At 45.3% G+C, this 22,203-nt stretch overlaps 1 protein-coding gene and 1 pseudogene across 1 annotated transcript in view; both read right to left on the bottom strand.

The window, feature by feature from the left end:
- Hs6st3 (heparan sulfate 6-O-sulfotransferase 3) overlaps nucleotides 1-5,043 on the bottom strand; it is a 651,444-nt gene extending 646,401 nt beyond the window's left edge. Inside the window, exon 1 of the mRNA XM_013349337.2 lies at nucleotides 4,253-5,043. Coding sequence (XP_013204791.2) covers nucleotides 4,253-4,956 — 704 coding nt within the window. The 5' untranslated portion in view covers nucleotides 4,957-5,043. The remainder of the gene's footprint in view (nucleotides 1-4,252) is intronic.
- A 5,872-nt stretch (nucleotides 5,044-10,915) lies between these two features.
- Nucleotides 10,916-11,010, bottom strand: LOC113457063 (annotated as a pseudogene).
- Between the last annotated feature and the right edge of the window lie 11,193 nt (nucleotides 11,011-22,203).

The raw sequence follows: 22,203 nt of genomic DNA, 5'->3' as shown, positions 1-22,203 counted from the left end.
TCTCTCTCTCTCTCTCTCTCTCACACACACACACACACACTATACAAAGTGAGTCAAAGAACCTCATCATCCTGACCACAGTGCCTAAAAAAGACACAAGCAACACACTGAAATGAACCTGAGTTCATCTCTCTAACATTACAAATGGGAGCACAGTGAAGGCCTGCTTCCCTGTTTCCCTGTGCAGTATTGAGACATGAAAGTCATTTTCCCGTCTCATGTGTTAAGGTCCTTTCTAGAACAGACAGGCACAGGAATGTGGGGAGAAGGAGCCCATGTCTCCAGTCTTAGCTGAAACCACCTCCACTCTCCTGCTCTGTTGTATCCTTACGTAAGTCAGCAGGCCCCACTAGAAGTAGGTTTATATCACTAGCAGCACAGAGTCCTGTGTAGTACCAAATCCATAGGAAATCAGCCATCCCAATAGGATCAATGGAACATGAGTCAAAATGGGAAAAAATCCCCTCCTCATCCTACAGAAGGCTATGCAAGAGTATCTTATAGCATTGTGTGAGAAAGACGACGATACCCGCTCACCCAGGTTAAAGCTACCTTTCCTAACAGGCTGGCTCACACAAGATCAGCACTGTTCAAAACACGTTCCCATTAATATCAGAGCACCTGACATACTAGAGGTAGGTAATTAAGACACTTGTCACCATGATATATGACCAGAGAAGTCACAGAAGTTAGGACATGGAATATGATGGCCACACGAAGATATGAATTCCCAAGGGAAACTGCAGTAACATCATCTCACCTTTTTAGATGTTCATCAAAATTGTGGAGATTAGTTTTCTCTTCGGTGGTTTTTATCTTTTTTATTTTACTATAAAATATTATGATTCCATCCGCACTCAATATTGGTAAAAAGAATTCCCCTGAAGCTTGGGTTATAGAAAGAGGAGAAAACATAAAATAAAGGAACCCAGGCTAGGGAGAAGGCTCAGTGGCAAAGGGTTCACCACATAAGCATGAGGGCTTCATTCAGAACCCAAACACCATGGCTGTAGTTCCAGTATTCCCGGTGTGAGATGGAAGGCAGAGACAGGAGAATCTTCAATAACTCACAGCTCCTTTAGCCTGCTATAAACATCTGCTATCAAGATACGGGCCTCAAGCAAGGTGGAGGACAAGGACCCACACGTGAGGTTGTCCTCTGACCTCCCCAAGCGCTCCCCAAATGCTTAGCCCCCCAACAACTAGCGCGCCCCTCTCTCTCTCTCTCTCTCTCTCTCTCTCTCTCTCTCTCTCCTCTCTCTCTCTCTCTCTCTCTCTCTCTCTAAAAAAAGAAAGAACACAGAGAAGACAGTGAGATAGGACAACCCTACTGAAGAACTAGTGAGAGGAAAAAACACCACACACAAAAGAAGGAATCCTTGGAAAATGGTTATAAAAAAAGTGATATAGACAAGTCATTTTCCTGTTGGTTTCCAATCTCCATCTCAACCACTGTCTGTAGTCAAAGTTCACCTTTGTGATGTCACAAGGTCGTGCCCCTTCCTGAGCCTCCGAAATCCGTATGAAGCATCCTTCAATTCCCCCATGTTCTCTCAGGGTTGGCTTTCTCTCTTCTGTCTCTAGCCGAGTGTCCCTCCCTCCTTTCTCACTATCCACTCACCACACACACAGCTATTGAATATTAAGTATTATATACCAGTGTGTTGTACTATGTATATATACTATGCAAAGCATGTTCCATTGATTAGCTCATTTAGTTCTCAAAACACCTATATGGAGCATCCTAATTTTATTTACATTATAAAGTGGGGAGAATGTGAGACCCGGGCTCTGAAAAGAGTGTAATTTACTCTTGGCACACACATCATTCAAGATCCATGCTCTTCGAACTCCAGAGTCTTGCATTTACCAATTATGTGATCTACAAGGGCATTGATCCTTAAGAGAAATGGGAGGAGCTGCCAACAGGGGACCAGGAGCAGAGAGCCTAGGGAAATAAAACCAACAGGAGCTCCTTCTCACTTTTGCTTAGAGTAAGCCCTATTTGAAGTAGAACCTTGTTCCCATTATGCGCCAATAGATTATCTGCCATTTTGCATTGTGGAAATGTAGCCTCCATTATCCAGGCTGATCTTGTTGACTGTAGAATGCTGTACACAGGCATTACAATGACAGACAACTAATTCAATCTTCTCTGCTAGCAAGATGCTACTATTAACATCTCTTCAATTCCTCCCCTATAGCTTTTGATGCAGGGCCCTTCACATATATCACAGATATTCCTTCCTACAGTATCTATGAAGAAAAGAGACTCACTGGGGAGAAGGAGAGAGAGGGGGGGAAAAATAAGAAGGTTCTACAATGCAACATAAAATATCACATTTAAAAATTAGAGAAAAACAAATTGGTACAACATAATTGATCATCTGATAACTTCTGGTGCAAAAAGAAATGAATGTTTTTGATCCATTGCTAAACTGAGAATGTCATTTGCTTTTGATAGAAAGCATATGTTTACATGGTCACAGTGGAATTTTCCTGCCGGGAAGTAGAGAGATGGGGTGCATCTCCTCTAGAAGGGAAGACCTCACGACGTGTGGCCTGCGTGGGTCACTAACAACAGGACCGTCTCTTTACTCAGTGAAACCCAATGACTTTGTATTTCTCATCTTCATGGATCTATCCACTAGGACGTTGTTTGTTTTGTTTTTGAATACTAACACTCACTGAAAGTCACCAGAGGATTTGATGTGATCATAAAAGACTCAGTTTTACTGGAATGGAAGCAACGAAACCGGCTCACAAACTCTTTGGGACCAACCAGGAATCTGTATTATCTACTAAAAGGGCACGCCGTGGAATGACGTAGAGCAAAGACAGTCTCACTGAAGTAACTGTGCTTTGCGGTAGGAAGAGCAAATGTAATACTTTAAAAGTTTTAAGCTAAAACACAATGGCAGGCTCTAAAATAATGCACTATTAAAATATTTACAGGTGCAAAGTCCTTCAGACAAACTACAAAGAGAGGGCCACCGGTTTCGTACTCTGACCAATTTCCGTCAAACAAAAAGGAGCATCAAGGACAGTATTTAATAAACTGCAAGAGTAAAATTTAAAAAAAAAAAGTACCATGATGCAAGAACACTCATTCTGGGAAAAATGAAGTGGAATTAGATGCTTTAGTAGTGGCAAATTTCAAAATCTGGATAGCTTCCTGTAAATGAAGCTTTCCCATAATGTCAAATGCAAAAAGCTATCTGAGAGCCCCACATCTAGCTGAGTGTTTCATTTCCTGCTTCCTTACACCAAATTGTTTGAAACCTTGGAGATTCAAAACTTCAATAAGCTAGTGTTCTGAACTTGCAGTATTTTATTCCCTTGAGCACGGCAGACAAATCTCCAGACAGCACTGGGCAGAAGAGCATCTGACCATATTCTTAACCCTGGGCATTGCTCAAAGGGTGGCAGCTAAGCTTGCAAACTTCCTCAACCCTCAGCTGCCTTCCTGTGCTAGCCGGCTAGCATTCCCTCTTGACAGCAAAGGGCTCAGTCTTTGTATCCACTGGGCACACGCCCGGGCACACAGTAGGCATTTAACAAAGAACAGTGGGGTGAGCTGTTGGAACGGCTTAAGGGGAAGAGTGGAAATCTTGTTGAGAACAGCATGAGTCCCAATCCTGGCACTGCCCAGCAACAAAGACCATCTCCAGAATTAGGGTTATCACAGCGGAGCGCATATTTGCACGTGTATCTCCAAAACGGCATCATAAAAGATTGTTTCCTGAGCTGGCAAGCAGCCACCACGAGCCACTTATGAGGGGATTATATACTCCAGCTTCCCCATTCCTGAAAAACTCATGCTTTGTGTCTGCCCTCCCAGCTAGCCTTTGCTTCGGCTTTCCACCATATAATTTAAATTCACAATTCGACCTCGCTGGTCCAACCCGGACCTTGGATACCCTGGCTATTCCATAGCTATTCTGGAGTGCCCACTCCACGTCACATCAGAGTGCTAGGCACTGGGCAAAACGCACACCGGGATGGCTCTGGACACGTCTGAAGGTGACAGAGGATGGCAAGAAGCAATGGAGCATGGGGAAGGAACCAGCTCAAGACCCCTGCGGCATCCAGACATCCTTACCCTTCACCCAAATCCTCTGTCCCACTCTCTGGAAACCGCTGCCAAACAGCAAAGGAAGCAAACAGCACAGGGACTGGCGGGTTCGGGACTGGGGGCGGGGAAGGGGAGTCTCGGGTAATAGACAGCAGCCATATGGGACAGGGACGGTACCTGGTGTGGCTATGGTTGCGGGGACAATCCTTCTTCTCCATGATGGCCGGCACGCAGTTGGTGAGCTCGGTCCAGTCGGCGTGCAGCCCGCAGCTCCAGCCGGTGGAGAAGCGGGAGAAGAGCCAGGTCTCCTTCTTTCCCGGCCGGTGGCAGGTGCACTTTTTCTGGCCAGCTTTGCAGCTGCACGGCTGCTCCAGGCGAATATTCTTCACCAGGTGCCGGCCGAACGTGGTGCCCCCCGTCTTCTGGATGTGTAGAAACACTATCACGTCGCGCCCTTTGATGTTGAAGTCCACGAAGCGGGTCAGGTCCTTCAGGGTAAAGTTGAAGCGCGGCACGAACCGGGGCAGGGAGCCGTTTTCGGGCGCCTCGGGATCGGGCTCCTCCTCCTCTTCCTCCTCTTCTTCCCCCGGGTCCCCGGGATCCTCATCCTCATCCTCTGGAGACGCGACCCCTTGAGGCCCCTCAGGGGGTCCCCGGGGTGGTGGAGGCAGCTGGGGCCGCCGCTCCCACTCATCGGGGGGCGCCTGGGCCCGTCGAGCAGGACTCGGAGCGGCTGGCGAGCGGGCCTCCCCGACACGGGGCTGCTCCCCGAAGTTGGTGCAGGAGCTGGTGCAGGAAGGGGACACGTACTGGTACATGATGACCACGAAGAGGAGAGTGAGCACCGGCGTCAGCAGCCACTTGTTGAACCTTTCATCCATGGTCCCGCTCCTAAGCCGGCAGGTGAGGTGGCGGTGGCGGCGGCGGCAGAGGCGCGATTGGGCGCCTGCTCGGAAGTTTCAGGGACTCCGGGGCGCGGCTCGGAGCCCGCCGCTCCTCCATGCCCCTGCCGCCGAAGAGCGCGGCTGGCTGGCTGCCCCGCCGCACTCCGGGGCTTGCGGAGCCGGGGCCTACGAGCGGAGCCGGGAAGACGGGCGCCGGCGGCGGTGTAGGGCTTCTCGCGACTCCCGGGGCGTCTGGTTCGAGCCGGCTCCTCTTGCGCTCGGACGCGGCGCTCTCAGGCGACACAGAACATCCCGCCGCCGGCTGGCAGACGCTCAGGCGCTGGAGCGCGGGGTTCGGGTCCTGGACCTGCCCCGGGCTGCTGCAGGCGGCAGCGAGCACCGGGGCTGCGTGAAGCTCGCCAAGGCGCCGGCCAAGGGCAAAGGCGCGGCCCGGCCCCGCAGCCCCAGCCCTCCGTGTGCACCGCGCCCCGCACCTTCCCCGGCGGGTCCTCGGCTGCGCGGAGCCCGCTGCAAGTTTGCAAAGCCGCCTCACGGCGTCGGCGAGAAAGACGCCTCTGCGGAGCCGCCTCCCGGGCGAATCGCACTACTGCTCCGGGTCTGCCCGCCCAGGCAGGCGCAGGCAACGCGCAGACACTCGCTCACGCGGGCTGGCATCGCCACAACCCGCCAGCCGGTGTGACAGGAGCCCTGCTACCCGCAGCAAAAAACCTGCCCTAGGTACGGAGCATGCGCCAAAGCCTTCCTCAACCCCGGAGGAGTTTCCAGGGGAGGAGTCCGCGGCTCTGCGGGGCTCGCGGGAGGTAGCTGGGGGTGGGAATCCTTTCAGCCTGGAGCCGGGGAGATCTGACAAAAAGGCGAGAATAGGCCCCACGGAGGGCGTTGTTAGCCTATGATCTGATTCCTCCAAATGGCAACACTGGCAGCTTTCTCAGTATGAGAGTGGACGGAAACCTGCTTGGTCTTGTTTGTAGGAATAACACCCCTATGGCAGGAAGTCCCACAGAGACAGGGGTTTCTTGTCCCTCCTCAGCATGGGAATGACTCCGGGCTACATTTACTGCCTCCCCAAGACATTCAAACTGACTGTTCAAGTTTGTTCCAATCCTTCCTTAACTATTAACTTAGCAGGTCCAACGCCACAACTTTATTCAACCCGCAACCATTAAACGCCTGCTATGTAAAGGGCACTGTGTCTGGTGCATACTTCATTTCTTCCCCCACGAGGCCAGTCCAGCACGCAGCCACGCAGGTTATAAATACAGTTTAAGGGGTCACCTCCTACAATTCATTCTGCTAACACCCAGTGAGCTCTCTAAAGATAGGGTCTCACCTTTCCCAGCTGAAGCATAGCACCAACTCTCCTCGCCTGTGATTTACAGTGGAGTCTTCCTCGGTCCCCAGATGTTTTTAAAAGCTTCGTTTTTTCAGAAGTGTACATTTTGAAATTACCCCAGAATCCAATTACAATTTTCAGATAATGAATGGTTACGCCAACTAGTTCACATCATACTAGAGGACCTGACCCACAGTGCCTGGACCTGCTAGAGTGGTTTGCCAATCGGTATGAATTTCTGGCCTAGGCTAACCGTGGCCCTCCTAGTTACCAGCCAGACATCTCCACCAGGTGTGGTATCCCACACTCTCACAGCAGCGCGCCTTTCGACCTGTCTTATTTCTTCCTGAGCACTGCGCTGGCCTCTTTTGCGTGCCTGCGTGTGCAACCACCTGTTAAAATTCAGATTTCTTTTGGGAATGCTAACACAGCTCACTGGAGGTTTTTTTATTATTATTATTATTGTTCTAGACAGCTGGGGTTCTTCCCACCTCTACTTCCACTCGTTTTCAACTTTTAACAATTGCCACCCATACCCTACCATTCTTGATGCTGTGGAGGTCTGCATCCCTAAGAAAGGTGTTGGGTAAAATGAGTCGGCTTCTCTACAGCTTTCTGGGCTCTATCGTCTCTCACGCAACTTTGGAATCCTCTTACTGACACCACGCTACTCTCCTTTGTCTTCTAAAGAAGAACACAATAAACTCAGAAAATGTTTCCTAAATGCACCAAGTTGGCACAGGGGTTTCTGTTTGTTTTTGTTTTGTTTTTTAAGGCTAGGGTGATAACTGATTAAATGCATACACAAGTTCCTGGGTTTCAATTTCCAGAGCTATAATTTTTTTTTTTTTGAAAGCTGGAAGGATGTGATGCTCAGTGCTTGCAACCTCGGTGTCTCTGCTAGGGAAGCAGAGACAAGAGATAAACAGATCACTAGAACTCTGCTGCCCTGCCTGCTTGGCCTCCTCGGCAAGTTCCGGGCCAGCGATAGTCTCTGTCTCAAATAATAACTGGACGATACTTGAGGAGAACATCCCAAGCTGTCCCCTGGACTCCACAGGCACAAACAACACACAAGAGCGCACACACACGGAAATAGTTCACTTCAGGTAAAAGGTCATTATGCCTTTGCATGCTATTTTATTGGAGAAATGCCATATTTTCTAGACTATGGCTTTATTCCTCACAGCCACGTGGGCAATCTCTCATTTCAGCGACGAGGAAACTGAACCAAGAAGTCAGGAGAAGGTAAAGTCCAGATTAGAAGCTGGTAATGCCCTGAAACACACGCAAACCTCCAGTGAAGAAACCCATGGAGCATCAACAACACAGCTCGTAATGCTCCTAATTTCCTCTTGAGACCCTCTGAGGAAGGAGGCAGGAAGAGACAACAAAATTGCTACAGAACAATTAAGTTATTTTCCCTCTCCCCATGGCACGCTGGGCAAAACAGAGCAATTTCCTACCCTGCAATGTTATGGTGTCTAGTTATAGCTTCCAGATAAACAAAGGAGAGACGGTGCCAAGCATAAAATCGATGGTATTATTATTAAAGCAGGACATGTGTGAAAATTTCAGAAGAAAGCACTGGAAAACGTAACAGCTGTGTGGCTGGTCACGTGTGTGTCCATGAGTGTGTATGCCCTCGTAAGTGTTCGGCAGCTATGTGGTTGGTCACGTGTGTGTCCATGACTACGTATGTCCTCATAAGTGTTCAACAGCTGTGTGGCTGGTCACGCGTGTGTCCATGAGTGTGTATGCCCTCATAAGTGTTCAACAGCTGTGTGGTTGGTCACGTGTGTGTCCATGAGTACATATGCTGTCATAAGAGTGTTCAACAGCTGTGTGGCTGGTCACGCGTGTGTCCATATGTATGCCCTCATAACTGTGTGCACAAACATTATAATCCTACAAAACTTTTTGGTTGTTGTTTTTGCTTTCACTAGAATAACTGATGGGGTGCCACCACTTCTTTGAGGTAACTGGAAGAAAAACAATGCATAGACTCAGAACAATTGCAGAGATAATTCAGGTGTGTGCTCAGGAATCCGTTTCCAACAATAGGTAACTGTGGTTGGGTAAACACCCTTTCTGTCCCAGGTGTGATCTCTCTAGTGCCACAGTAGAAATCGTTGTAAACCCAATCAAAGCTCTTAAATCATGCAATAAACAGGCTTCCTTATCTACGAGGGCAGACGCCAAATTCTGGAGAAAATGAATTGAAGCTTTCTAAAGCTGAATGCTCTCCAGGTGAAAGGAAAAACATATTTGCGCTCGGCCTTCTATAGCTACTGCAGGATGATACCAGCTGGCAGTTGTTCCTGGCTAACAGATTGCAGCTACTATGATTCCTACATAAATTATTAAAATAATAAAAATAATGTTTTCAAAAAGCTTTCTTCCACTTCCGCTGCCAGTCTCTCAATAAGCTTAACTCTTGGCTGTCTATGAGGCAATTTGTTCACCTAATTTTCTGCCTTAATGAGCTTTACTACCATTGCCTTCTTGCCGGATTCTTTGTCTATGTTGACTTTATCTTTTCTTCCTCTGTTCTTCACAGTACTCTCAAACCTGTTACCAGTATCGCCCTGCCCCCGCCCCCGGATTCACACTTTTGATTAGAACAGTTCTCATTTAATCAAGTTCAGTTGGGAGATAAAATTGCATCTCAGCGTCTTCCTTTTCCCATCGGTACAAGAAGCTGCCTTTGAGAGTGGCGAGGACACCCTAGAGGGATTCGAGAACCAAATAATCCCAGAGAACAGAGTTGGATCCCCTGTGTTTGCACACGGCAATGCAGAGATGAGCATCCCCTTCAAAGCAGATGAAAAACAAAATAGATCGCATCTCTGATTGGCTGTATGAATCTCTCTTTCAAGAGTGAGTCCAGGGTGGAGAGATGGCTCAGTAGTTCAGAGAACTGATTGTTCTTCCAGGAGAACTGGGTTTGATTTCCAGCAACATAGGATGTTTGCAACAGCCCCAGGAAATCTAACACTCTCTTCTGTTCTCTTCAGGCACCAAAAACACAACAGTCCACAGACATACACCTACACACATACAACTTTAAAAATGAAATAAAGAATAAAAAGTGTTCTTATCCACTGAAGTGATTTTGTTCTTGACGTTGTAGGCAGGCACTGCCCCAAGTTCGTTGGTTACACAATTTGCAGAGAACACTAACCTCTTCCTCGGGAAGTTCTTAGAAGCCTTTGTAGAGTCAATGCAACTCACAGACAGAATGGTGACCTAGACTGACATACTCTCGTTCCCTACACCACTGTGACTTGGAAGCCACTGTGTCCCTAAGTATTACATTTCAGAATTCCTATGCATGTGCATAGCTGATTTTTTTTTTGGCTTTGTTGTATAACCTTCCTCCCCCAGCATAGATAGCGCCTGTCAGGGAAGCATGGGATCTGCTATCTGCATGCATTAGAGATGTTCATTAAGTCAGTAGAATGTAAGTAACGCACTGGTGTTTTCCTAGTGGATGCGCAGTTATGACTTCAACAAGGATTTGTTGTGCATTCACCAGATTGCTTTGAAGGCTTGAGCTACACCATGAAACAAGACCAATCAAGACTTGCTCTCATGAACCCTACATTCCAACAGAGAGGGGAAGGGATGAAGAATCGCATTCACCAGATTGCTTTGAAGGCTTGAGCTACACCATGAAACAAGACCAATCAAGACTTGCTCTCATGAACCCTACATTCCAACAGAGAGGGGAAGGGATGAAGAATCGCATTCACCAGATTGCTTTGAAGGCTTGAGCTACACCATGAAACAAGACCAATCAAGACTTGCTCTCATGAACCCTACATTCCAACAGAGAGGGGAAGGGATGAAGAAATAGACATAATTATATCACTTAATCTAAAACATATGATGAAATGTATATATAATACATAAAGTGCAAGGTACACTTAGTTACATGGCTTATACGGTGTTACATGGTGGCGCGCCGGCAGACATGGGTGCCGGAGAAGGAGCCAAGTTTCCTACATCTTAACTGGTTGGCAACAGGAAGTCAACTGACTCACTGGGAGGTATCCTGAGCATAGGAAACCTCCAAGCCTGCTGCAGCAGTGACACTCTTCCTTCAACAAGGTCATACCCACTCCAACAAAACTACACCGCCTGATAGAGCCACTCCCTTGGGGACCATCCTCTTTGAAACCTCCACAGGTGTGATTCCTGTTAACCTCAGACAGGAGCCCGTCAGTGACTTGAGAGGGTGGTCTGCCAGATCTTTCTGCTCTTTGATGGCCTTTTCTCGAAAGCTAGTCACTAACTCAGTGATTTTCCTACCACCAGATGTGGCCCTCATCTTTACCAAACAAATACTTTTTAACTTTAGAACATATAAAAGCATTTATTGTGCTCCTTAGAAACGGGAAGCTAAAATGCATTTAGTACAGCCATAACTTTTACCATGTTTTCCTTAGAATATATTGCCACGATAGATTTCGAGTTAAAGAGATACATCATTAAATGTGGCTAAAGACTAAATTTCTCTCCAGTTGTACTAGTCTAGCCTTTATCAACAATGCACAAATGCTTATGTTCCACTACAACCTTAAATTTTCTGGGGAAAAAAAAAATATGTAATGCTCCAAAAATGTGCCATCCTTGTGGAGGGGCCACGTTGATCTTCTCTGGATCATTGCAGGTTTAGTATAGTAAAGAATCTAGCACACAAACAACTATTCTTACATGGCCTCTCTATGTGATAAGAGAAGAGAAGAAGGCACTAACTGAGGGGAAATGGAAAGCAGCTGGGCAGGGGCATGAATGAACTAAGAACAATGATAGGTAAGCACGAAGAGTCCGTGGTGAGCCTATCACATCGCATGGTGACTGCAAAGTTGATTGGACAGTAAAGAAAGCGTCATGGGACAGCGTGCGGAGGCATCAAACAAATGACGGGACCCAGGAGCCGGAGGCCAGGCTTGAGTTCTTGATTAAAGAACTGTGTGTTGGTTCTCACACAGTCTGCTCTCTACGCCTTCGCTGCCAGAATCTGAGAAATACCAAGTAAGCAGTTGGTGGGGTCTGAAGGAGAAATGAGACTTCAAATAAAAAGAATAATAGAAGCAAAACAATGAAAAGGAGAAAAATGTTTCAGGGGTAGAGACAATAAGACTTAGTGATCAAATAGGACGAGGTGGGTGGAGGGAGAGGGAGATTGAAGATGTCTCAACATGTCCTGGCGTGGAATGCTTAACAGACACTGATATCATTAATATGGATGGTAAAACACGCATGGGATTAGGTGCAAAAAAAAAATCAGTGTGGATAATTATTAGTTCTCTTAGCAAATTAAGATGTTTGCATTTTCCAAATGGGTTTGGGCTTCAAAACGTTTACATTTCATTTTAACAAAGAAAGCTTTGAAAGTACTCTTCAATTTTTCTGCAGCAAGACAGATAAACTTAGTTTAATTACAAGCTTGGGAAGGAAAAGTCTAGGTAGAAGCACATTTCGTAGAGACTGTTTTCTCTTTCCTAATGTTTCCTACCATAAATCAAGGGGTGGTGGTGCTCTCTGCTTGTGCATCGGCCACAAACTTTGCTCTGTCTCTGCCTCCCTCTAGCTCACGTATATAAGTCATACATGTGGAAGTCTATTTTTGATCATGAGACATCAAATATTTGAGTGGCTTCTCAGGGATATTTGGGGCCTTTTTTCTTTACTCCATTAGCAGGGCGTTCTTCAACAGCACAGGAAGCAGATGGTCTGGAAGCTCCCCAAGGACAGACATTAAGTAGGACTCTTACCTTGTTAGAGCGGTAGTGCTTTGCACCTAGTCGGCATCTGAGTAAACATTCCTCCTAATAGCCAAGAAGCAATCAGGGAAGGTCGCTCTGTGATGAAGGGCCTGTCAGGCAAGCCTGAGGACATAGTCTTCATTACTGATACCCCAGTGAAGCTGCTGTGCTTTTACGAGTGCACGCAATCGGTGTTCGGGGGAGAGAAGAGACGGGGAAGTGGGAAGAGCCTCGGGACTCACCGGTCAGCTCATCTAGAGGAATTGATGGGCTCTAGAGTCAGTGAGAGTTCCAAAACAACAACAGAAGTAGAACGGGACAAAAGAAGGCGGCCCAAGCAAGCAACAAGCTCTGGTCACCGCCTGCAGATGCACCCGTGTGCGTCCACATGCGCGCGTGCACACACACAAACACAAACACACACACACAAATAAAAAGTAGAAAAGGAAAAAAAGATTATAAAAGACACAAGTAAGTTCTCCTTCAGGGGAACTTCCACAACCTCCCTACCAAGGGGTGCCTAGCTTGCAAGTCCCTTCAGTCCTCACCCACATTTTATCTAAGCTACAGAGAGTGCTGGGACTCGCTTGGCAAATGATTCAGTATGTTCTGACTACTGACAACAGACTTTTAGTGCGACCTTTCCCCACCATTTAATCCGATGCTCCCAGGAAAATGTCTGATGAATCCCACCACGCCAAAGCAAAATTGTATTACATCTATGTGGACATCTGCATCCGTTTGCCAAAATGACCGTCACTTTGCCTTGGAAGTGTGTTAGCTTCCTGACAAAATTAGTTTTGCTATCTTCTAATGGTTACTAATGCAGATATTATTGTTGAAATTTTTGTTTTAATTATATTCTAAATGTTATTTTTAAATCAGTAGCTTAGTGTAACTAAACCTGCTCACTGAGCCCCAAGTCAAAGTCCTAAATACAGACTCAGCAGTTTGTACCCATTTTTTTTAGTTAATTAATATAAGTATTTGTTTCTAAAGTCATACTGTGAGAGTCATGGTTCTTATGAAATTAATTCTTAATTGCACTCTGGACACCCAAACTCATTGTACTTTTCCTGCACAAAATGTCTTTTCAGGGTAGCTGCTCTTCCATGTTGCCCGCCCCCATAGATGTAGAAATCTATTGAACATTCTGTCCTGCGAATTACTTTCAAGCATCTAATGTTGCCTCTTCCAAGTTATCTTTAGTTAAATATTGCTTTTGTGGTTTTTGTAAGGCAAAGATACATCATTTTAAGTGTCAAAGTCTTAGGTGCTGTCCTGGTGTCATAGACATAAAAACATCTCGTTCCTCTGACTAAATAAAATTGAAACATCTGTCTTTTGGATTCTGTTGTGAGGAGCTCTGTGTGCTAAGTACATGGGATGGTAGAGAGGGCACGTGCTTATGTGTCACCTTCCCAAACCAAGCCAACCACCGCAGAGGAGAAACGAAAGACAACAGTGGTAGAATCCATATGAGTACCCTGCCCTAGTCCTCACCAGATCCTGCTCTACCTTTGTGCTCTAGAGCCGAGTCGAGGCTATCTGCCTGGACCCCATCACCAGCTCGTCTCCTCTCTGTATAATCAGAGCCCAGAGATCCCACCTGGCAATATAGGTGTGCGCGCAAGTGTACACACAAACGCATACACTCACATATACACACACATAGTCACACATGCAGTTTCCATGTTTAGAAGCCGTCTATCAGGAAAGCTGCATCCTGCATGGGATGACCCAGTCTTCTCTTCCACACTCAGTTAAAACATCTCTTCTGGAAGAGATCTGGGTCTCTATTCCTCACAAAGTTCATTATCTTCTCCAACGTTGCACCTGTATAGCTCTATCACCATAGTGTTCATTTAAATTATCTTCACGTGACTGACTCTTATGGGAAACTGTGTCTTCTTTATGGAGTGACATTGCAATTGTTTCTGTGTGTCTATATTTGGGCTTGAGTGTACCTAAGAACACAGGAGGACGTCAGGGGGCATTTGGCTCTCTCTTGACCTTGTGGATTCTAAGTATCGAGTTTTCTTGACCATTTATATGTGTATTCATCCAGCTGAAAGGGTATAGTTCCAGGATGATGTCCAAAGACCGCTGCCTTTCCCTTATCCCATCCTATGGGACGTGCACAAACTTTACGATTGGTGTGATATAGTTCAGAATGCTGTGTATGATTGAACCCTAATCAAATGATTCTTTAAAAGCAGAATTTGTCCCCCGGATGGTTTCATAGGAAGAAGTTTGAGAGCCAGGTTTCTGCTGAGCTTGAAAAAGAAGATGGAAACCGCCTACAGCGGGAGCCACAAGGCAAGGAGCTGCAGCAATTAAGAGCTGGGAGTCATCCCTCACCGGAAACCTGGAAGAAAATGGGGTTCAGTCATCCACTTCAAGAAACTTTTGCCTAGGCTGGCGATGGTGGCGCACGCCTTTAATCCCAGCACGAGGGAGGCAGAGGCAGGTGGATCTCTGTGAGTTCGAGACCAGCCTGGTCTACAAGAGCTAGTTCCAGGACAGGCTCCAAAGCCACAGAGAAACCCTGTCTCGAAAAACCAAAAAAGAAAAGAAACTTTTGCCTAAACCTGAATTGTTTTGGAAGCAACTTTGTCAGCACCTTCACATGGGAAATCGATCAAACTGAATCTTTGATTTTAGCACTGAGAGACCCTAAGTAGAAAACCCACAAACGTATTCACCTATAGGACTGTGAAGTAGTAAGTAGCTTTTAAAAATCCATTACTTTGATGGTCATTTGTTCTATTACAATAGAAAGGTATCTACTAGCTTAACGCTATGTGTGCAATTAGACATGAATTGGATAACTGACAGTTCATTTGAATTAGCAAATGAAATGATGAAAGAAAAGAAAGAAGGAAGGGAGGGGAGGAAAAGGAAGGGGAGCCCTGGAGGAGCAGAGAAGAAGAAGGAAAGAGATACACGTCCAGGAGAGCGGGTGTCCCTGATTGATGGGCCTTCCTGCGCCGAAGGCGAGCAGCAGACATATTACGCTGGCTTAAATTAGTTTCTTTCTGATCATGTTTCCCAACCTCCATCCCATCCTTCATCCCTAATCTTCCCATGACCCTTTTGTCATCTCTGCCTTGACTCCAACTTGTCGAAGGAGAAAAGAAAAACAGCCCTAACAACTGTCAACTGGTAGCTGGTCTCGCCGCTGCCAGTTAGGCCACAGTACTTTCCCGTTGAATATAAACAATTTTCTACTATATTAACATCTTTTGGGGACTCTCCACAACTACAAAAAGACAGAGACAAGGCTACTTCAAAAAGATGATCACAAACATAGCAGAAATACAAGCAGAGATCAAAACAAAGGCACCACGAGTCTATAAAGGAAGTGACCGATTCTTCTGTTCCCCATTCTTCTTGAACCTCCAATTCGATTCTATATCCATGAAGACGTCCAATTACTCAGGGGATGCAAACCCAAAGACCTGCTTATCTGAGGTCTTCCCCAAATAACTTGTCACCTTCAAATCCAACTGGATGACCTTCCTAACTTCTTCTTCTCAAGGCAATCCTTCTTAAGGAAGCAAAAGGTAAATTGTTCTTTGTCTTAGTGCATTCCTGGTGGCTTCTACGGAGAGGTGCTGGTATCTGTGTCTCTCATACACAATGCGGTGAATGAATGACTCATGGTTGGGACGTAGCAGTCAGAACCTCTGACTAGAAGAGTTTACATCAAATAGTCCAGTGCCCTCATTTCCACCAAGAACCCTTGAGACTCTAGAGCTGGTTTCCCTCGTCTGCTCATGGTGGTGACTTGGCATCAAGTCAGAGCTCTACTGATCAGATCATAAATCAGTCTATGATTTCTGGTTTGTTTACTCCTCTCTCTGCCCAAGCCCTCCTCCCCACTTCTTCTCCCTAAGGTCCAAAGGCACAAATCTTATTTGGACTCTGCCTTGTTCGTGTTTGTACATTTTAGAAGGACAGAGACAGAAGTTCCTTGAGTAAACAAATGTCAAACAACATAAAGTATGTAAATTTGGATTGAGGCCAAGAGTTAGTGTGTAATGGCTATTGGTTTTATTTAAAAAGAAAATTTAAAATGTACCCATGGATCGTGCTAAGAATAAAAGCATAATAGAATCATTATTCTATTATGTAATAGGATAATAGTAAGTGTGGTACATAGGTCATACAGTTTGGGTAGACTTGGATTTGATTGACACTTCAAAGTTTGTTCTAGAAAGGCATACAAGGAAGAAACTGGAGGGGATTGTGCACAGTCTTTGGGTGTTGCTTGCTCTGAACCTGAAAAGCTCCGCCTTTGGTAAACATTGCCCTTCGGAGTTAAGACAACTGCTGGCCTCCATGCCACACCCCAGGCTTATTACGTCAGAGTCTGCGACACAGACAACAATGCTTTAGGCACTCTGTGGGATTTCACTGTCAGGACAGAGTTCAGGATCACTTTCTAAACCATTCCAGCCGTCTCCTTCTCATCCCACTGCTGGCTACCTCTTCTTTTAAAAAGGTCCAAGCACCTGCGCACAGATGTTGATAGCCAATCTGATTCCTTAAAGGGTCACTGATGAACTTCGTTCATCACGGATAACAGCACTATGTTTTGTAGCTTTAGCTTTCAATATGAAGAAACAGTTGTGACTCTCAGGATTGTAAATGTATTTCTATTTCTCTGTGTCCCCTTCCCTGATTTCCACATCACATTTAGGAGCTACAGGCGATATATACTCTTCATTATGCACCTGCAGTTGGAGCCCATGCTTTTCTTTTCTTTGGGTTTGCATTAGTATCCAGTTTGTGGCTGACACACACCAGAGGCCTCTTGTCCAGCTGAATACCACCTAATTTTTAAATGTCTCATTCTTGTTTTTCCATGCCAGCACTTCGTTAAAGGCTTAGTTATTTGTACAATTCCATAATGGTTTTAGTCCTGCAATCACTGCCTTTATGCCTACCAGAGAGTCTCACAGCTCCGTCCCCATTCATTCGTCCTTCCATCAATGCCTGCCTTGCCTGCCTGTCAACACTGCCAGGTCTCCCTGTCTCCGGCACTAAGAACGAGAATTATTCCAGTAAAAATCCCTATTTTCTCAAATGGCACAGAGGAAGCACGTTAGGTATCGCCACACCATAGTGTTGTATCGTTAGTGTCCTTGTGCTGTGTTCAGAGATGAGGTCTGAGCCTGCTGTCCACAAGGGCCTGTTCTGAGCCTCTTCCTCTGCTCCTAGATCACGCCAAATTCTTTCCCTGAACTCCATATTCCTTGTAAAGGACAATGAATGAGCGCCCCCATGGGGTCAAGCTGAGTGTAGCTCCCTGCAAAAAGAGCACTTTACTTGCCAGCATTTGTATTTTATCTTAAAAACTTCGTGCTAATGTTTTATCTTATTCCACAAAATACTTGGACAATATTTCCACAGGCTTTAAGATATTTTTTTTGCCCACACTGTTTACATTAAAAACAATACTCCGGGATGGTGTTTATCTGCCGGTTTTGCATGATCCTGGTAGCTCTGCCACTCAGGAGGCTACAAAGTCATGCTATATGTTTATTTTGAGTACTAATCATTTCATATACACAAAGAAATGTTTGTAACACACAAGTGCAGTTTCTAAAATCGGGCGCCCAGCTTAAGGAACAGAATATCACCTGTGCGGAGTGCGCTCTTCAGAGCTTGCATTAGTGTTTATGTTTTCTGTCTTTCGGATCGCTCGCTTGCTTTGCAGTGCTGGGGAATGGCCCAAGGCCTTGACCTAAGCTCCACAGCCAGATTCATTTTCTTTCTTTCTTTCTCCCTATCCTTTCTCCTGTGGTACAGGCCGCAATTGTAGGGCTTCACACAGGCTGAGCAAGTGCTACACCACTGAGCTATTGTTAGTCCAGCGTTTAGTTTTTCTGCTTTCTTTGTAGTTTTTAAAACTACACATGTGTCTTTCAACAGCACATCACTTTCTTTAATCTTCCTTTTAGGTTTGTATGAGCAGACTCAGCCAAAGCACTTCTAAATGCTTCCCTGAACTCTGCCCTTCACCAATCCATGTGTTTTCTTGGACTAAACCATGTGGGCATTTGTAGATACTGTTCATTTGTTTTCTTTGAAGTTTTATTATGTCTTTCCAACAGTGCCTCAACTCTGAGTTTGTTTTTTCCTCACAGACGACACAGAGACAATAAGAAAGCTAAAACAAAGTACAACATGCAGCACCATTCTTTCCGAGATGGAGGGCTGTTAGCTCTTCTAATTTCCAAATCAGGTTATATACATTTCTTAGTTTTTAAATAATTAGCATTGGGCAGTTCTTTGAGAAAAATGGCAACATTTACCCTTTCCTGTGGCTATTTTTTAAAGTCTTTAGACTGTATCATCACTTTTTCTCATTTTCATCCCCACACAGTCTGAATTTGTGAATATGCCCCCCCCATGACTGGGAGCCTAGAATACTGAAGTAAAGAACTTTACTCCCCGGCTATGCGCAGGGTTTCCCACACAGCTGTTGAAATGTGCTCTTACCAACTTTAGTTTCCAATGTCATACTATAAGAAGGAATTTACCTACAAAGGAGCTTTTAAATAAGACCATAGATTATAAGAGAAAAATACAAGAACAAAAAAACAAACAAACAGAAAAAATATGCTACACTTGATGGCTGAAACAAGCATCGTTCCGTGGATATTGAGTGAACACCCTCTAAACGTAGCGCAGATCCTGACTCAGCTCTAGGTGGGGCGCAGTGGGTAGGATAGAAACAGCCCGCACACTTCCTGTGTAGAAAGCTAACTTCCAGGCAAGGCCTATCATTTTCCCTCTTAAATTCTCTGCGATTACCCACAAGAGACCTGTACAAGGTTGGGCCGATTAACACTCCATTATGGAATGGGAGAGAGCCTATGAGGCCTGCCTATCCCCAAGAAAATATGAGCAATTAGCATTTTATGGGGAGGGAGAGAACCCTCCTCAGTGGTACAGCTATCCACAAGTTGTCCAAGCTCCTGTAGGTAACTGCAAGCTCCACTTGTTCCTTTGTTTACATCAGTGCCCCAGTTGGGTAAGCACGTGACTTATTAATATGTCTTCTCAGGGAAAGTTCCCAGAACATCGGTCCACTCCTGGGCTGTAAACAAGAATGGCCAAGTGCAGACGTAGAAGTTAGAAAGAGAAGAACTTCAACCCCGAAAGTCGGAGAAGGCTCTAGGAGGAAGGAAACACTCGGGCTCCGGAAGGTTAAGAGGATCCTATCCATCAAGGGCAATGGAAGCAGGCAGAGCTGTTGAAGCAGGGGTGCATAGGTGCAGAGCTACGAGGACCTAAAAAGTTCCAGAACTGCTGCATCATCTCATGGGTAGAATACATAATTTAAGGGGCTGTAAAGGGATGACATCATAAAGTAATTCTCATACTGCTTGTCTCCTGTTTCAGATAGTACCCAGCCACAGGTGTGGATGTAATAAATAAATTACAGACACGCACACACATACACGCATCCATGCACACACTGTCCTGCTGTTCAATAGTTTGTTTGGAATTACAGACAAGACAATAACATCCTGCGATTCTCTACCGATATTTCTTGGAAGTGTTTGTGATTATCGCTGTCCCCTTTCTCCAGAAGTCCTGAATATCAGTTCTCAACACTCATCCACCCTGGACCCACTGTGCCCTCTGTACTGCAGGTCTCTGCTTCTCTACCCTCTTACCTCTCTACCAGATGTTTCTGTCCAAACATTCCCTTCCTGTACCATATAGACCCACCTGGCTCTCTAGTTCTCAGTTTCTCTCTCTCTACTGAGCTGCAAAGGAATGCTAGTATATGCAACCAAAATAATTAAATATGGATGAGGAGGGAGAGGAATACAAGGAGGAGTAGAAGAGGAGCAAGTAGAGAGGAAAGACAGAAAGAAAGAATGAAAACAAAGGGAATAATATGTTGGGGGGAAATGCGCTACAAAACAAACGTAGTGTTATGTGTACATTTTTACCTAAACTGCATTTCGATTCCAGCCAAACTAATTGGAACAACAAGACAACGTGAAGAATTCAAGGTTTCAGGGTCCTCAAAGCGATGAGCCATAATCACTTGTGCTGTTCTTTTCTGCTGCTATCGGATTTCATTGTTGAGACTTTCCACTAGTCACCTCTACTATTTCTCTAGGTTTGTGGGTTTTTTTTTTAATGTGCCTATGCACCTATGTGCATCTTGTGAGTGCAGATACCCACAGAAGCCAGCAGAGGGCACCAGATAGCCTGGAACTGAAGTTGTTGGGCAACTCCGAGTGTAAGTGCTGGGGACTGAACACGGGTTTTGTGCAAGAGCACCAAATGGTCTTCATGGCAAAGCCATATCTCCAGCTGCTCTCCATTTTTGTTATGCCATACTCCTTCCACTCCATTTCAAATAGCCTCTGCTGCCCATTAATTTCTGCCACATGCATCCCTTCTTGTTGATGTTTCCCTTGGGTACAGTCGTCAAGCCGACTATGTTTTGAATATTCATGCCTCAACCTGCACAGTGCAAACAGAGAGCGAGTAAAACAGCTGTCAACAACCCTACTACTTCCGTCTCTTGGATTGAGAGCACAGGATGCACCTGCAGATAAATGTTATTGCGTCTTTTCCCCCCTTTGAACATACTTATTAAGCAAAGAGATATTGTAGTCATTGATTGCTATAAAGTCTGCTAATAACCAACGGCATCAGGTGCATGCAAGTAGAAATGGTTAAGCACAACCTGCTGCTGCCAGGAACCATCCCCTGGAGCCTCTCCACCCTAATCGTTTACTCTCGCAAACGCACGAGACAAGAGAAGTCAGTGCAGAACTAATGTAAAGCCCAGGGGGCAGAAGGGAATAGAAAACTCAACTACTTAAGCATCCTGGGTCTCTGGAGAAAATCACTCCTAAACAATTACAGTACATTTTGTTAGCATCATCTCCTCCATAGCCAAGAAATTGGTTTTTTACTAATAAGCAAAAGAGGAACCAGAAATAGTAAAATTAGAAGAGCAAACTTGTGTTATATGGGTGGATTGGAGCACAGTCGATTCTTTTTATCTCCCTAAAATCACTTACTGACCAATCAACACAACTCTTTGGAAATAAGTAATTTCTAAATCCAAGAGTTTTCTATAATAACAGTCTAGACGGCTTCCATAGGAGCCTTATCGCTGTTGCTCTTCCCTGTAGCTTCTGGTCTTGCTTTGTTTTGTTAGGAAGAATATCTTATTGCGTACACTTCCAGGCACAATGGCTGTGAAGGAACTATATTGCTGCGTGCATCTCAACGCTGTTTATAAACTTCTCTCCACAGCTGCCTTTCCTGAAAGCCATTCACTGGCATTAAATGACTTATTAAGAATAGCAAAGATACATTGGAATTTGGGAGTCACCAATGAACAAACAAATTTCTTTTAGGGGATGAGAAGGAGGGAGAGAGTGTGTGTTTACATTCCCTGACCTAAGAAAAGTGGTTTTAGTTGATTGTTCCAAGATCTGAAAAAAATGACTGGAATCATGATGGAAAGTGCTGAGTACCTTATCACTGGATCCATCCATGAACATTCTCTAAGAGAGGAGCTGAGTCATATGCTATTTGGAGCATGGTATCTATGGGAGCATAAAATTATGAAAAACACAAAGGGACAATGGTATGTTGATTTCCTTTGTAAGACTTTGGGCAACAGAATGAAGATAGCTGAGCTCCAGTAGCCTATGTGGTTGGGCACTAGTCCTCGGAGGTAGGCTATGCCTTGAGATGACGAGTGATCTTACATGAAATATCAACACCTCTGCTCCTGCAAGAGGAAGGCCGTCCTACCCATGTCAAATGACGGACAGTGCAGTCAGGAGACTTGACTTCTGAGAGGCCCTGTGCCCCTTTGATGCACTGCCTCACCTCTTGGGGCATGTTCCACATCTTTTCCTTTTTTTTTTTTTTTTTTTTTTTTTTTGGTGGAAAGTGAGACTCCAGGGACTGGTTTGCATAATGTTGGAAGATGTTCAAAGACACAGGAGCATCTTGTGTCTCTGCTTTTTGGCTTCCTTGTCAGTCTATTTATTTATTTTTTGGTTTTTCGAGACAGGGTTTCTCTGTGGCTTTGGAGCCTGTCCTGGAACTAGCTCT

This window comes from Microtus ochrogaster, chromosome 17 (genome assembly GCF_000317375.1).
Source record: "Microtus ochrogaster isolate Prairie Vole_2 chromosome 17, MicOch1.0, whole genome shotgun sequence".
In the NCBI taxonomy this organism is placed as follows: domain Eukaryota; kingdom Metazoa; phylum Chordata; class Mammalia; order Rodentia; family Cricetidae; genus Microtus; species Microtus ochrogaster.
This window is presented reverse-complemented; position numbering and strand designations above follow the sequence as displayed.